The following is a 17215-nucleotide window of genomic DNA, read 5'->3' as shown; positions in this document are numbered from 1 at the left end:
TTTTCCATACCTTTTGTCCCGTCCAGCAAAGTTCCTGCAGTGCTACGACTTCGAAGTTGCGTGGTTGAAGTTCGTCATAGATTAACCTATAGCAACCCGGGAAGCCGAGCGATTTGCAGTTCCATGTTCCGAGTTTCCAATCGTTGTCTTTTGTTATCATATGACTCGAGGAGGCGTGAAGTAGGAACTTGTGAGGACCAGGGCTAGGTATTCCGCTCCTTCCAGGTTGTCAACTCACCATTTTGTAGCCCAGCGAGAAATGAACGTATAAAACGATATTTAAAGAATGCCGATTGTCTAGGGGCCACCCTAACCTGCTTGTTTTAAAAAAAATCATAACTCATGAACCATAAGAGATAGCTATATGGTGCGTGTGTGTATGTGTGTGCGTATTGGTGTGCTTTGAAAAAGGTATTGTGAAGCTTGCTACGGTATACACTGCAGATTATATAACTTAGAAACAGATATTTTCAAAGAACACTTTACTTGTTATTCCTAATTTCAACATGTTTTGCAAAAAATCGCAAAACACTTTAAAGCCTGAAAGCTAACTTTTCTAGCTATCTTTTGGTTACTATATGATAGTGGGCTGATGTGTCCGTCATATGTTTTGCTTAGTCTAAATGCAAAAAAAAAGTATATTTTTGCTATTTTTTATATCAGAAACTGTCACTAAAAACACTAAGACACTCTTTTTTACCATCCATATGATGTGAAATAAGCCGAGAAACATTTCTTCTGAAGCTACCAAGTTTATAAACACATTATTTTTTGCTATATTTAAGCAAAACAGTAACAAGAAACATTACGATTTTTTTTCAAAATATTTTGATATCTCTACACTATAACAGCCATCAAAAAATATTTAATCAACAGAACTGCACATTGGATGATTTCAATTTAAGATACTCTTAACATGTAAAAATGATAAAAAAAAATATTGAAATAAAAATATATCAACTTTAATTTTTGCGGTTTTGGCCAGCCAGGAACCACTGTGCGTTCTTCTGCAACCGCGCTCGAATGTTGTGCTGCTTATGTTTTTCGCCTTATTTTGCAGCGGGAGGAGAAACGGGACCTAGCTTTATTCTACACGCGAGACAATTTTAAACGATAATTTTTACACTATATTCTAATCCTAAAAACATGCCTACACGAATAAAATCTACGATGAAAATAACAAATTAAAATATTTACAAATAAAGCAGTGGTGAGTATGTTGCCGAGCGTGCGACCAAAACAAAAACAAATCATAACAGACAAGGCACACGCTCATGGCAAACACGTTAAAAGGGTGGGTTATTAATTGTCACCCTAGACGAGGGTTACAGCTTTAGTATCCAAAGTCCGCTCGAAGATCAGGTTGCGCAATGCGTTCAGCACCTAGATGCCTCCCCTTGTGTCGTGACTCCGGCGGATACGAATACAGTACAACAGATTTGCTCTGCGCTGAATTGTACCTGAATTGGCTGGTAAACGGCTGGACAATGCGTACCATTGAAACTTCGCGTATCTGCAGGTATAAAATATACCCCACTAGCGGTCCTTAGCCTCTTGTCCAGTAACTCCTATCCCTACCTCCCCGCGGTGCCGGCTGGGGTACGAGTAACCATAGAGAAGATCGGGTAACCAACCTCGGTGGGACCTTGGTCGTATGCTGACAGGGGAGGGGGCGACTCCTCTCTCCGGAGAGTGCAGTCTTCGAGCGTCTGTTCACCATGGAGGTGCGGCTGATCATCGTCCTGGTGCCAGTGTGGGACTCTAAACAGTGCTGTGCACGATGGTCCCCCGGCGAGACAATGGGGGTTGGTGTAGGCCCTACAAGCCAGCCGTAAAAAAAAAACAAAAGTACAGGAAGCAAGCAATGTAAATACGGACCGGAACAATCGGCATAGACCCAAGCAACGGAAACGGACTAACGATTGGAAACTCGGAACATGGAACTGCAAGTCTCTCAATTTCTTGGGAAGTACCCGCATCCTTCCGATTTATTGAGGGTCCGCAAGTTCTACATCGTAGCGCTGCAGGAGGTTTGCTGGAAGGGATCGTCGGTACATACGTATAGGGATGGTTATACCATCTACTAGAGCTGCGGCAATACACATGAGCTGGGTACAGCTTTCATCGTGATGGGCGAAATGCAGAAGCGCGTGATTGGGTGGTGGCCAATCGATAGTAGAATGTGCAAGTTGAGGATGAAAGGCCGTTTCTTCAATGTCAGCATAATCATCAACGTGCACAGCCCTCACTTAGCAAGTGACGATGACGATAAAAACGCTTTTTACGCGCAGCTGGAACGGGAATACGACAGCTGCCCAAGCCATGACGTCAAAATCGTCATCGGTGATCTTAACGCTCAGGTCGGCCAGGAGGAGGAATTCAGACCGGTTATAGGAAAGATCAGCGCTCACCAGCTATCGACCGCCAACGGCCTTAGGCTCATTGATTTCGCCGCCTCTAAGAACATGGCCATACGTAGTACCTACTTCCAGCATAACCTCCCATATCGGTACACCTGGAGATTACCGCAGCAGACAGAATCGCAAATCAACCACGTTTTGATCGACGGAAGGCACTTCTCGGACATTATCGACGTCAGGACCTATCGCGGCACAAATATCGATTCAGACCACTACCTTCTAATGGTCAAAGTGCGCCAAAAACTTTCCGTTGCCAACAAACTTCGGTACCGACGCCTGCCACGGTACAATATGGAGCGACTGAAGCTGCCCGAAGTCGCAACTGAGTACGTGCAATGCCTCGGCGCAGCGTTGCCGGATGAGGGAGAGCTCACCGAAGCCCCTCTTAGGACTGCTGAAGCAACGTGAAAGCAGCCATTAACAGCGCTGCTGAAGGCGCCGTTGGATTCGTGGAGCGGAATCGACGGAACGATTGGTTCGACGAAGAGTGTCAGACGGTGTTGGACGAGAAGAACGCAGCGCGAGCGGCGATGCTGCAGTAAGGAACCCGTCATAATGTGGAGCGATATAAACAGAAGCGAAGACTGCAAACCCATCTTTTCCGGGATAAGAAGCGCCGCCTGGAAGAGCTGGAGTGCGAAGAAATGGAGCAGCTGTATCGTTCTCAAGAAACTCAACGCATCCCACCAAGGCTTTGTGCCACGAGCCGAAATGTGCCGGGATAAGGAAGGGGGTGTCGTGATTGAAAGGTGGCAACAGCACTACGACGAACACCTGAACGGCGCAGAGGCGGAGGACCAAGGCGGCAGGAGGAATGGCTTCGTCGGTACAGCGGATGAGGGGGACATGCCAGCTCCCACGATAGGTGAAGTTAAGGATGCTATCCGACAGCTTAAGAACAACAAAGCAGCTGGGAAAGATGGTATCGGAGCGGAACTTATCAAAATGGGCCCGGATAGATTGGCCACTTGTCTGCACCGACTGATATTCAGAACAGCTACCGGAGGAGTGGAAAGAGGGAGTAATATGCCCAGTATATAAAAAAAAGTTGGAAGGGTTGTATACTAGATACGACCGCAGGGTTGGCGTTGGATAACGTCTGTTATGTGTTGTACTTAATTGTGTATATTATATTTTAGGAATATTCCTTAATAACTCTTTTGCGAAAGTTTGGTGGCCCTGAAAAGGGCCGTTTTGTTGGGCTGATGTTGTTGACAATGATGGAACGGGCGACCTTTTTGGACGCTTATATAGTAGAACAGAAAATATCAGAGGTGTCAGATACTCGCATACGTACGTTAAACTCTTTCTTGATAAGGGTGTGGCCCTGAAAAGGGCCATTTTTCCAACGCGCTCGGCGTAGTTGCCCTTGCGGAGCAGACGGTGAATACGACCAACTGAGAACTGCAGCAGCTGGGCATTCCATGACGGCGGCTCAGTATACCGGAGCACTGGCACCAACGCACTCGGCGTAGTTGCCCTTTCGCCCCCAGGCTCTGCTGCCGCTGCTCTGCTTCCGCTGCTCTGCTGCTCTGCTGCTGGGTCGACGATCGAATAGACAATGATGGAACGGGCGGCCTTGTTGGACGCTTATATAGTAGAACAGAAAATATCAGAGGTGTCAGATACTCGCATCTGATGTCTCGGTTGGAGAAAGTATAAGAATATAAAAAAATCAATCGATTTTCACCATCTTTAGACAATGGTTTACTTTTAACCATTTTTCAATAGTTTACAGACTGAAATCAATAGTTTTGAAACATTCAGTAAATTGCTAGAAATATTTCCAATCGATTGATGCCATTATCTCGTAAATCTATCGAGAGACGCTTGAGTTATTATCGTTCAAAATCTTTTAATTTTTCGTAACGCATCCGAAATGACTGTTTTCAATTTTGTACCCCCGTATGTTGCCGAAAGACGTTATCCAACGTCAAAAGGCGACAAACTAGAATGTGAGATCATCTTTCGCCGTTTATCGTCGCTAGCAAGCAGATTTGTGGGAAGTTATCAAGCCGGTTTTGTGGACGGGCGATTGACAACGGACCACATCTTTACGTTGTGGTAGATCCTCCAAATATGTCGTGAATATCAAGTCCCTACGCACCACCTATTCATCGATTTCAAGGCCGCTTATGATACTATTGAAAGTGAAGAGCTATGGAAAATTATGCACGAAAACGGTTTTCCCGGGAAGCTGACCAGATTGATCAGGGCTACGATGGATGGTGTACAGTGCTGCGTGAAGATACCGGGTGCGCTATCGGACTCGTTTGAAACTCGCAAAGAACTTCGACAAGGCGATTATCTTTCCTGCCTTTTGTTCAACATTGCGCTAGAAAGTGTTATGAAACGTGCGGGCTTTAACATGCAGGGAACGATCTTCAATAAGTCCAACCAGTTCATCTGCTTCGCTGACGACGTGGACATTGTCGGAAGAACGTTTCGGGCCGTGGCGGAGCAATACACCAGACTGAAACGTAAAGCAGAGAAGGGTGGATTAAAGGTGAATACGTCGAAGACAAAGTTAGCTGTTAGCTGGAGGAACCGAGCGGGATAGGGCTCCCATAGGCAGAAGCGTGACATACGACGGGGATGAGTTCGAGGTGGTGGAAGAATTTGTGTACCTCGGATCATTGGTGACGTCGGATAACAACTGCAGCAGAGAAATTCGTCGGCGTATTATTGTCGGAAGTCGTGCTTACTACGGATTCCACAAGACCCTGAGGTCGGGTTAACTTCACCTCCGTACTAAAAGTACCATGTACAAGGCGCTGATAAGACCGGTAGTTCTCTACGGGCACGAGACGTAAACGTTGCTCGAGGAGGACCTGCAAGCACTGGGTGTTTTCGAACGACGAATGCTTAGGACCATCTTTGGCGGGGTATGTGAGAACGCTGTATGGAAGCGAAGGATGAACCACGAGCTGGCGCTACTCTATGGCGAACTATGTATCCAGAAAGTTTCGAAAGCTGGACGGGTACGATGGGCGGGACACGTTTTAAGAATGCCGGACAACAATCCCGCAAAAATGGTGTTTGCCTCGCATCCGGCCGGTACAAGACGAAGAGGAGCACAGCGAGCAAGGTGGTTAGACCAAGTGGAGCAGGATCTTGGAAGCGTGGGACGGTCAAGAAATTGGAGACAAGCAGCCACGGACCGAGTGAATTGGCGCAACATTGTGATGCAGGTGCAATCCTGAGGGATGTCGGATCAGGATAAGTAAGTAAGTAAGTGAATTGTACCAAGAATATGAATGGCCTCTATCTTCAACAGATGCTTGGAGCTAAGAATCAAATCGTCCCAATAGATCCGAAATTTGTCAATAAATCGCTGAGCTATAATTTTGCAAACATTGCCAGTTTGCTGTTACACATTTTACCGGAGGCATCGTGTTCGGAGTGTTTCATAAATAACTAGCTTTGAAGTGATTGTTGCACGATTTTTGACTAATAATTTCGTCACTCGACTGTGGTGAGTATCGGCTGACACTTTGTCATCATCATCATCAACATCAATCAGGATCAGCAGTAGTAGTTCCAATTTACATCGTTATGGCAATCGTAATCACCATAATATGACGAGTGCTAACTGCACTTCTAGTAAACAACTTACGATGAGCATAGCAGGCTACGAAATCAAACTTAATTGACAGATTGTTGTACTATACGCCGATCCACTTGAGGGTTCGTATTTATAGTAACAACCAACGGTTCAATGATTGATAAGCCAATTGAAACTGTGACAGCTCACGCTCATTGAACAAGCCTTTGAGAGAAGCGCGTCCGTCGAGTACTCGCTCGTCGCACATGTGCGATGGTTTAAATCTAGAACACCAGAATGTTGATTTGTTTGGTAAACACACAACCAGTTATCGCATCATATGGGGATGCTAAAACACTCGCACTGGTTCCTCCTCCTCCTCCTGCTGCTCCTAATCAAGTAGTCCGATGCAACAAGTCAACTGATGCCACCACGACGGGCTACTTCGACGAGAGTGGTTCTAACAAGTGCTGTCAAGATCTCGGGTGAGGTCTTCGTAGGTCCACCGCAGGTCACACAGCTGATAAACTGAGTGGAATTTTCCTATTGATGAACTGCTGATGGAATTGCTCGAAACAGAGTAGACTTTGTAGAACGCACTTGACGCTTTGAAACGACACACCGAAAATGCAAACAAAACTCCCCTCCAGATTCAGATGAGTACAATCCATCATCGCGAGCTACTCAGCATCCTTGTTCGAGTTTTTAATTGGTTCACATCGTCTTTTACCGCGGGGATTTTCTTTGTTTGTCAAGGAGATTATGTTCCTCCCCTACTCTTGACTTAGCGATGGATGATGGTTCCTTGAAAATGAAGAAACACGAAAAACACGTTTGATGATCGACAAAAATGTCTATTAGGGGAAGAGGGATAAGTGTTTATTTCCTTCGAATTAATACACACTAATGAGTTATGCTCAAAGGGATTTGAGCGTAAGTGGTGATAAATTTACCCGTTTAAGGGAAAATTGTTTGCATTTGTCGTTCGCTGCATGGAAAATAAGAATTTTCGGTCTGAGTGAGAAAACGAATGAGGCTTTAAGGATGGTATGCACCAATACAACGAACGCATTACATTTTTAACAATTACCGTTCGGGACTGACGCCAGGAAATAGCAAATTACCCCCGTGGACCCTAATCTGTTCCAGGTCCCCGAGAGGGATGCAAAAGCAGCACGATCATAAATCTTAAAACAACACCCCATAGAGACGCGGGCCAAAAAAAAAATCCATTATCCGTCGTCTGCCAAAACTCGACTAAGTTCTGGAACCGACGGGGACGACGATGCTAAAACAACGGACCCGGAAAGATTGTTAGATAAAAACAAAACAAAAGAAAACGGACCCTAAAACTTTTACGACCATTCCGCTTTCCTGGATCCTTCGTGACCTCTCGTTTTATCGCCGTTGCTTCCTTATCTTGAATCTTTTTTTTTTTATTTTCTGCGTGCCCTCCGGGGTCAACTCAGCTTGATCCTTTCCAGCGTGCGATTTGCAGAAATCTCAGCTCCAACCACATTTTCAAGGCCTACTTGGCAATCGCTCGTTCGAGTCAACTTCAGAGTCGAAAAATGAAAAGCGAATTTTGCAAACCGGAAGTGACTTGTTCATTTTGAAATGTTCACATTTCCCTCCGGCCACTTAAAGCGAAAAGTATGTGTGTTCATGTCGGTAATAATAATCACATTGCTCATTTTTCGAATGGTTGCCTCCCCCTCGAAAGAAAAGTGATGCAGTGCGGCTTTCCGTGGCTTGAAGGGTTCAAATATCATCGCGCACAGATGTGCATTTGATCGGTCCTCTTGCACTTATGTACTTCTTCTCTAAATGCGGGGACCATGGGATTTTTAGATGAGGACTGAGAACTGCTGATTTTCCCAAGGAGCTATATTTAACCCGGTTGTTGATGCTAGGTTAGTGCGAGGAAGGGCGATATGCAGTGGATTTTCGATGATCCTCGACGGTTGAAATTCTTTGAACCCTGTTTAAAATATCAAAAATTTCGTTTGATGATCAAACTGTTGGTTTGAATATCGAATTTTGTTGTATCAAAATGCATGATTTTGTTAAAATAAACAAGTTATACTACAGTCAACTCTCCATAACTTGATATTGAAGGGGAAGGGACCATCGACTTGTAGAATAAAATATATTGTTTTTTGTTTGTTCTTCATTTTAAGAATAATCCTAAATTATTTCTTCTATTGTCCTATTCTATTCATCCATATGAATTCGGAAAATGGTTCAAGAATTCATTTACGGAAATTCTGAGTAGTCTGGTTCATGATAGGTTTTTTTTTTATTTGCCCCAATGTCTCCCAAAAAATTGCTGCATGTGTATGCAGTTCAGTACGATCAACAATGATTTAATATGAATTAGATTTGATCTACCGCACAGCGGGTGTTGCTTCAAGACTATCAAATGTAACCTTCTAAACATCTCGTTTTTGTATATGTTTTGTAAATATGTTTATATTTAGGATAACTTTAGAATCCACCTCCCTTTATGAAAATCCCTATTCCCCTATTCCCACCCTACATAAACCTCCCACTTCCATCATGCGTTACCACCAGCAGTCACAGTTGACCACAACATGAAACGTCATTGAGCGTGTGGTAGAGACGATCGGCATCGAAGCCGATAAAACTGCTTTTCACCGTGGGATCAAAGGCTATTAGCTGAACGAATTTCACGACTAAAAGTTCGGAGGTGTTTTTTTTTTCAAACAAATTTTTGGTTATATTTTACGGTCTATTAGTGAACAGTTTGTGTATCTGGTGTGCCGCTAGAAGAGGCTAATCAAGCCATTGGTGAAGTGCCGGTAAGACTGCATGTCAGGTGTACTGTAAGAAGCCTGAAGCCCTCCAGAGGCTAATCAACGCCATTGGTGATGTGCCGTGTGCAGCTAAAGAACCCAGCACATCAAAGAGGACATGTCGGACGAATCCATCGCCAAGGAACGAGTTTGTTTGTTTCGTACTTCGTTTTTCGTTTCGCGCCGTGGAAATGTCGCCATCGTCACACGCTCTGGCAAGTTTGGTCCAACTCGCTAAAAAACAACAAATGGTACATCAGCGTACTAGCGCATCAGCAGCCCTACCATAGAGGTAACTCTAAGACTAGAAGGTCCCGAAATAACGTGCTCAACTTTTTGGCTCAGCTCTGGTACTATCTTCGGTCCCAAGCTAATCGATTCACCCCTCGAAACATAGGAAAATCCACTAACCCCTCATTTTATCTGTCAAACTTTCATAGCGAATCAAAACAAACATAGTATAGTACTTGAATTTGGGACCAATAGGCTAGTCAAGTAGTGAGCCAATTTAAAATCGTTAGTTTCGTATTGATTGTTGGCCCTACGAAGAAGGCCCGAACGCAGACCGGAGCGTCAAAAAACGATGCTGAAAACCGTGTGCTACAAAGCAATCAGTTCTCAGTGCTCGAAGAAGACAATGGAGGTGGTGGTGACGCTGTTACCATCACAAAAAAGTAGTGGATTCCCCCACTCTTCACTTCAACGAAGGATGTCGACCAACTTAGGACTGTGTTGACAGATCACAACCTTCAGCCTCGGTTCAAGCTCTGCAGCGTCGGAACTTAAATTATGTGCTCCAGCCTGGAGGAGTACAAGGCGATCGGAAGTTTCCTGAAGGACAACAAGGTGGATTTTTACACCCATGATTTGCCATCGTTGAAGCCACTGAAGGTAGTTTTGCGAGGTTTGCCGTCATTCGAGGCAGCCATTGTCAAGGCTGAGCTGGAGCGGCCTGGTCTACAACCAGAGGCAGTGTATCCGATGAATCGTCGACCCTTGCCGAACACCAGCTACCGGAACCAGTTATTCCTGGTCCACTTTATGAAGGGCTCCACCACACTTGCCGGGCTGAAGGACAACATCCGGGATCTCTTGGCAGTCGTACAGACATCAACACTGTGATGTAACGCAGTGCATGAACTGCCTCTCTTAAAAATTGCTGAACCCACGCTGTGACAAGTGTGGAGGTGTGGTCAAGTTGATGACAATGTGTGCCAACCAGTGCTGTAAATTTTCATATCATTCGATTGAAGATGAACCACTACAACCATTCAATCAATTATGTGTAAACGAATTCTCACATGAGCATAATTTGAAGAGCCCCTTTCTCATTCGAAGCTCATTGTCACTGTCAATTGAGTCACTCAGTATCATTTGATATACGACAGTGGAGTATGGAAGAAATCCAGGAAAATGGTCCTGAACAGACAAGTCGACCCGATGTCGGATCAATGTAAGGCTAATTTAAGGTCGATGTCGACCCAATGTCGTGTTAATGTCGGGTCAATTTTGGGTTTATGTTGGGTCAATGTCGGGTCAACATCTGGTTGGGGTTTGATAGAAGTCAGGTTGGTGTCGGGTTGGCTTAGTTTTTTCGCCGGAATGTCGACCAGAGCTCCGTTTGTGTGTAGGTTACACTCAATCGAATGATATATAGCGTTTCTCAAATGAGAATGATCCATGCCTTCGTCAAATGACTAAGCAACTGATATCACCCATCCGGAGGAGGTCCCCTTTGATAGCGAATAGCTACTTTTCTCATTTTCATCAAAAATGTTCAAATGATTTTGAGAATTTACAGCACTGGTGCCAACTGCGGTGGAAACCACCGTGCGTCCACTCGCGACTGCCCGAAGCGAGCGGAATTCATTAATATTCACCAAAAGGCGGCAACAGGCAACCAGATCGTGCGCCCCCGACCAACACTGCTGCTCAGTACCCTGCAATCCAGCCCCGACGACTGGTCCCGAACCTAGCACCGCTTCCCCTCAACAATCAAGACCCCTTAGCATCCCCGCTGGGTATTCTCTAACAGAGCAAGCGGCCCCCAGCCGCCAATCAACCCAGCATCGCCTCGCTGCTGCAGCGGCTCAACCGAACCAAGGTCCCTCCACTGCCCCTGGTATATCGTAGGCCAGTGCTGTGTCAGGTGAGTTCGTTGACGATTCCCCATTTACCTCGGAGGAACTTGTGACACTCGTTGCAGAGGTCATTGTAACGGATTGATACGCATTGCATCATGACCGGGTAAGTAGTAGAGTGGGATTAGTGTTCAGTACCGGGTATGAATTAGGAAACGTGATAGCACGATGTATGAGTGAACCTATGAGCGAGTGGGATAGCGAGATAGCGATACTGGTTGGTGTTGAGTGAGTAGCAACAGGCGAGAGAGTCAGTGTTCGACAGTGCCATCAAACAGACGTGGATACGAGTGCGGGTCAGTGTACAGTACGAATCGGCGTGTTACAGTCATCATCATCCTGCGCACCTGCAAGACCCGATCTGAACAGCTGCAGCTTCATGCTGTCCTGTCCCTTTTTACTAAGTATGGACCGTGAAGTTATAAAGATTGCAAATTGGAACGCTCGTTCGCTGAAGAAAAAGCATATCGAACTGCTTGACTTCCTTAAAGCCAAGGAAATTGACATTGGCATCATCACCGAAACCCATCTAAAGCCGGAAGTCAACATCTGCCTATCGTGCAAGAGGAGGGGGAGCAGCCGTTGCTGTGAGGCGTAACATCAACTGCTGCCGAACTTCCAACTCAAAATTATCGAAACCATCGGGGTTGAAGTCGGCACATCGCTTGGCCCCATTACCATCATAGCGGCTTACTGCCCCAGACAAGTCAACAACAGGGATGGGTCGGCAGCGGACCTTCGACGAGATATCATCAAGCTGACTAGGGGGCGGGAATAATATATCATTGCTGGCGACCTGAACGCCAAACATCAAGCTTGGGGCAACAGTTGGCGCAATCAAAACGACACCATCCTGAACAACGATCTGCAGGAAGCGCAGTACAACATCTTGAATCCGGACACTCACACCCGGTTGAGTAGGTCCGGTGCTTACGCCACCATCGCTATCTACATCAGCAACATGGGCAACATCTCGCAAACTGTAGTGTATCAGAAACTCAGCTCGGACCACTATCCGGTGGTGGCTGAAGTGGGTTCGTCAGTCAACAAGTTTCAAGCATCACGACGAAACTACCATCGGGTAGATTAGTCGCAGTTTCAACACAGCGTTGACACCAGTACCGACTATGACGTCCACCCGGAAACGACCGACGACATCGACCAATGTTTGCGCTCCATCGATGAAGCAATTTTCCGGGCTAGGGAGCAACATGTTCCAATATCCAGACAGGAGAGCAATACTCTGAACCTTGACAGGCCCACCTCATTAGACTCCGCAACATGATTCATAGGCAGTACCAGCGTACTGAGCTGCCTAACCTGAAGACCAATTGCAACCGTTTTAACAAAATCATCCAAGCCAGGATGGTGGATCTAAGAGATATCGATTTTGCAAACAAGATTCGCTCTCTCCCAGATTGTGCTAAACCATTCTGGAAAATGACAAAGGTTATAAAAAAATAGGCTGAGGCCCATCCCTCCCCTTTCCTCTCCTAATCAGAATTTGGATCCATCCTTACTCATAACCCCAGTTGAAAAGGCCAATGCTCTTGGTCAACATTTTGTGAATTCACATAACCTTGGCCAAGCCATGGTCTGCAGTATCGGAGGCAATCCCCCTTATTCTGCGCCGCGAGTATTTGATTTCCACAGAGAGTCACCTCACTCGCGGCGCATAATAAGGGGGAATGTCTAAAGTGGCTTCCACCCCCCTAGTTGTCCCTGATGAAAGTAGAATATCGGCTGATGAGGTGATAGCAGCGATTAAATCAATCAAAAACATGAAGGACGCTGGTGCCGATGGAGTGGTCAACCTCGAGTTGAAAACCTTGAGTATTGATTTCTTCGAGCACCTTGCAGCGGTCTTCAATAAGTGTTTGGTGCTTGGCTACTTCTCTGCATGCTGGAAGTTAGCCAAAGTCATTCCAATCCGCAAGCCTGGCAAAGACCATACCAGTGCCAAAAGCTATCGCCCCATCAGCCTCTTGGCCTCCATCTCGAAGCTATTGGAAAAGTTGATACTCAGCCGCACTCTACCATCCACCAACTCGCACGGGTTACTAACATCATCAAGCGGAACAAGTCCGTTTCCAGTACATCTGCCATGGCATTGCTGAACGTCGAGAAGGCGTTCGACAATGTCTGGCATGATGGCCTAGTGTACAAGCTGCATCGATACAACATCCCGATCTTCCTTGTCATGATCATCAAAAACTACCTGTCGGGCAGATCATTCCTGGTTTTCTTAAACAATTCACCTTCTGATACGTTCAACGTTGATGCTGGGGTTCCCCAGGGTCCTATCCTTGGTCCTATCCTCTTCAAGATCTTCACGTCAGATGTTCCTCCCCTTCCGGGTGGTGGTATTTTGTCAATGTTTGCGGATGACACTGCCATCATCTATAAGGGTCGAGTGATCCGTGCTCTGACGAGAAAACTCCAATCAGGCCTGGATGTTCTGTCCGACTATTTCGAAATGCTGGAAGGTTCGTATCAATGCAGCTAAAACACAGACCAAACTATTCAGCTCGGCTTGTCCCGTCTGGTAACTTAAAAGTCCACCTTGATAATACTCGCATAGAGCGGTCAAATGAAGTCATCTACCTTGGTTTCACCCTTGATAGCAAGTTGCTGTTCCGTTCCCATGTGGACAAATCATCCACCAAGTGCAGCATCTTGATTAGGTCGCTCTATCCATTTAGCAACAGAAAGTCCACCCTTTCCATTAAAAACAAGCTTGCCGTCCACAAGCAAATCATCCGCCCCACCATTGAGTACGGAACGCCAATATGGGAGATCTGTGCTAAGTGCCATCAACTCAAACTCCAAAGGATCCAGAACAAGTGTAACCTATCAAATATGTTACATTATTTTTGTAAATAGTTTCTTTTAGTTTTTACCGAGTAGCTTAGTTAAAATGAAAATTGAATTGAACTGATTAAAACAAAATTGAATTTGAAATCGAATTCCACGAAAATATCCACTTCCTGAACATCCCTATTCCCACCCTTAATGCACCTTCCGTCAAAAGTTACCACAAGGCACAGCCACAGTTGACTACCACGATTATCGTCGGTGTGGTAGACGATCAACACCATCACACCGAGGCCGATAAAAAGGTCTGTCACCGTGGGACAACTCTCTAATAGGTGAACGAAGAACACCGTTGCGAGGTGCAGTCGCACGTAGTGCTAAAGTTAGTATTTTTTTTATAGTGAACAAATCAAGTGAGATTTCCCGCGTGCCGTCGCTCGAAGAGGAACTTCCGACGCGGCCATTGTTTAAGTGCCGGTGTGCCCTTGAAACCTGCGAGTGTAGAGATCCGATCCAGAGATGCAGCTAGTGAACGCCTCCAGTGGTCCGCTCGTACCTTATTCCCGGCTGGTGATCGAACCCCGTCGTCTGGACCGTTTTGTGAAGACCGCCGAGTTTTGAAGCACGCAGCGAGGAAGGAGGAATCGTCCGGCAAAACCAAAACGCTAGGCCGATGTCAGCCAGCCAAACGACGCATCAAATCGGTAATGTGCCAGTAACCCTTGATTCCTTCATTTTCCCAATTTTTCCCAAAATTCAACGCCTAAAACATGAAAAACACGAATACACTATGTTAAACTAAGCTATTTTTGTATTATGGAATTATTTAACCACGCTATTCCCTATTTCCTCCATCTCTTTTGTTGGATCCACCTTGCTTTTTTTAAAAAGGGAAGTATTTCCACCAATTTCTTCCTGGAGCCCTTCAAACGACCCTGAATCTCCAGACAAAGCCTGGAGAGGGACAAAAGTAGTCCCCATACAAAAAGAAATCTAACACAAGATCCTTAGGATGATGAACATATATCATGTTTTGTGACCTTTTGAAGACATATGATTCATCGTTCGATCTCACTACGCCACGGTTGTTCTAATATATGAGGCTGGTTGATAGGATGAAGTCACATTCCTTGTTTTCGGTTTTTACCTTTCCAAGCAAGCAATTCACATCGCATTGAAATGTAAAACACTTTAAATCCACTACTGTAGATGTAAGATGTAATTCAATGTGCAATGCAAATTTTGTAAGTGTACCTTATAAATGGAGCATGGCTGAGTGGACAAGGCTGATGTAATGAGCCAAAATCAATAATAAGACGAAGAAGATTACCCCTTATTATCTGCTAAATCGGAAGTGGGTAACCACGCTGCTCCACTGCTGGTGGAGTATGTACCACCTGTTTTTTCCACTAATACGAATGAACTCATTTCACTCTGAACATTTATTTTTATTCCTTAGAATTCAACCAGGTAAATTGAACTATCATACTAAGAGAGATTTTACATACAGTTACATAACCTGAACTCCATACAATCATATAATTTTCAATGATCAAGCATGATTTAGAACAAAGTTACTTAGTGGAAACGACAAGATGTCTAACTATTCAACATTATCAGCTTGAAAACAACACTCAACAACTACCAGAACTTTCACTCGGCTGCCGTTCCGTTTCGTAGATGGCATCATTCTGCGCGAAGGCAGCCCTCGACTGCCGGAGGCTGAGCTTTGCCGTTTCCGGGATCATCAGATACAAAAAGGCAGCGATCGTCATCATTGGTAGCCCACAGGTCAGCAGAATGATCCCATAGAAGTCGTAATCGGTATAATCCCACGATAGCGAGCCAATGGACAGAATCAGGACGTGAGTCAGGCTCTCGACTGTCAGCACGGTCGCAACCGAGAAGCTTTTCTTCGTTGTTGGAAACGCTTCCGAGAGATGTACATCCGGCACTAGGGTCACTCCGGCGCAGGCAAACATATCGTAGACGAGAAACACAGCAAATACTGCATACCGGTCAATAGATTCCACGATGAGGAACACAATCCCCATAAATGATAGAACTGCTCCACTGAACAGTGCAGATAACGCCTGCTGCTTTTTCCGACCGTATTTGTCTACGGTGTAGATGAAGACGATCCCAAACAGGGCCCTCATTCCCAGAATAACCAAACCGGAAAGGCTGTAGACTTCTATGTAGAAGATATCATCGATGAAGGTCAGTCGAACAAGATTCACGGCAGCATTGAAGGACAGTGTAGCGGCGACCTTTCCCAAGCATATCCACGCCAGCGGTCGCCAGTTGCCATCAGCCACAATCGAATTGGACGTGCAGGAATCCTCCCGAAGCATCACCTTGATGTCGACGAATGCTTGACGAACTTCGATCGTTTCCGTCGATTCCAGGCGTAGTTTCATCAACGAGCGAACTGCTTCCGCATCACGATCCTTCCGTATCAAGAACACGGGTGATTCATAGCTCATAAACTGCCCAACGGCTACGGCAAACAGAACGGACATGGCTCCAGCAATGCCGACAATGCGAGCCGGTTGTACGTTGCTGTTGTACAGGACGATGGGACTGATGAGACCGTCACTTAGGATTCCGAGGAACAGGATGTAGTTGACGGCGGCCATTGTTATGCCTCGGAGCTCTTTGACCAGCACTTCTCCACCGTGAATAAGCACAATCACGTAGGCCATTCCGTGTGCAGTGCCAGCTAGGAGGCGTGCAAACCCGATTGCTATGATGCTTCTAGGCAAGACGGCCTGCAGGACACTAGCGACACCCATACCGGCAAAGTAGAACCTCTGAAACAATTTGCGTAATCATTATTATCGCATACTACGTCGGAAAGAAAATGTACTCACCGACAAGGTGAGCTTCTCGATGCGATCCACCAGGAAAGCTGAAATAAATGATCCAATAATGGTTCCAACGAAAAACAGATTCACCACCAGCAGTATCATCGCGTCCGATTGACCGCTCGTCCACCCTTGAAGCCGTAGATGAATGTTGAAAATGCTGGAACCGACGTAAATGCCACCCAGTGCCAGCGTCACCAGCCCTGCCGAAATAAGGCAAATTACAATATCACCCAAGTTACATCCCAAAGACGACCATGAACTCACCACCCAGAAGTGCGTTGGTTTGCATTTTGTTCTTCTGACTCATTTTACACCACTCGGTACAACTACTCATGATGAATGGATTACGGATTTAACCTATCACTTTCAAATGCCACCAGCGAGTGCCGGGGTAGGTGAAATGACTCCACCTCATTTGCATCGCAGTAGTTCGTAAATGAACGAAAGTTGTCGCTTATCAGCTGGATCTGTAACTGCGATAAAAGTCACACACCTCATCAACAAAGTATCCCTTTGGTAGGACTATCTAGCTGGTTTACTATCTGTCAGATTAGATGCACGGCCAGCCAGCAGCGTTTTGTATGGGATCGAACATGGGAGGATTAACGCT

General features: G+C 45.7%; 1 protein-coding gene across 1 annotated transcript; it reads right to left on the bottom strand.

The window, feature by feature from the left end:
- Positions 1–15369: 15369 nt before the first annotated feature.
- LOC135704767 (uncharacterized) lies at positions 15370–16939 on the bottom strand. Its single transcript, XM_065226274.1, has 3 exons — positions 16870–16939; positions 16609–16805; positions 15370–16548 (listed from the first exon to the last, which is right to left on the bottom strand). Exons 1-3 carry the CDS (start codon positions 16937–16939, stop codon positions 15370–15372), a joined length of 1446 nt encoding a protein of 481 aa, XP_065082346.1.
- Positions 16940–17215: the final 276 nt, after the last annotated feature.

This window comes from Ochlerotatus camptorhynchus, unplaced genomic scaffold (assembly GCF_037179485.1).
Source record: "Ochlerotatus camptorhynchus isolate MF236.1 unplaced genomic scaffold, CSIRO-AGI_Acam_v1.1 ptg000022l, whole genome shotgun sequence".
NCBI classification, from domain to species: domain Eukaryota; kingdom Metazoa; phylum Arthropoda; class Insecta; order Diptera; family Culicidae; genus Ochlerotatus; species Ochlerotatus camptorhynchus.
Note: the sequence above shows the minus strand (reverse complement) of the source record. Positions and strands in the feature narration are given on the sequence as shown.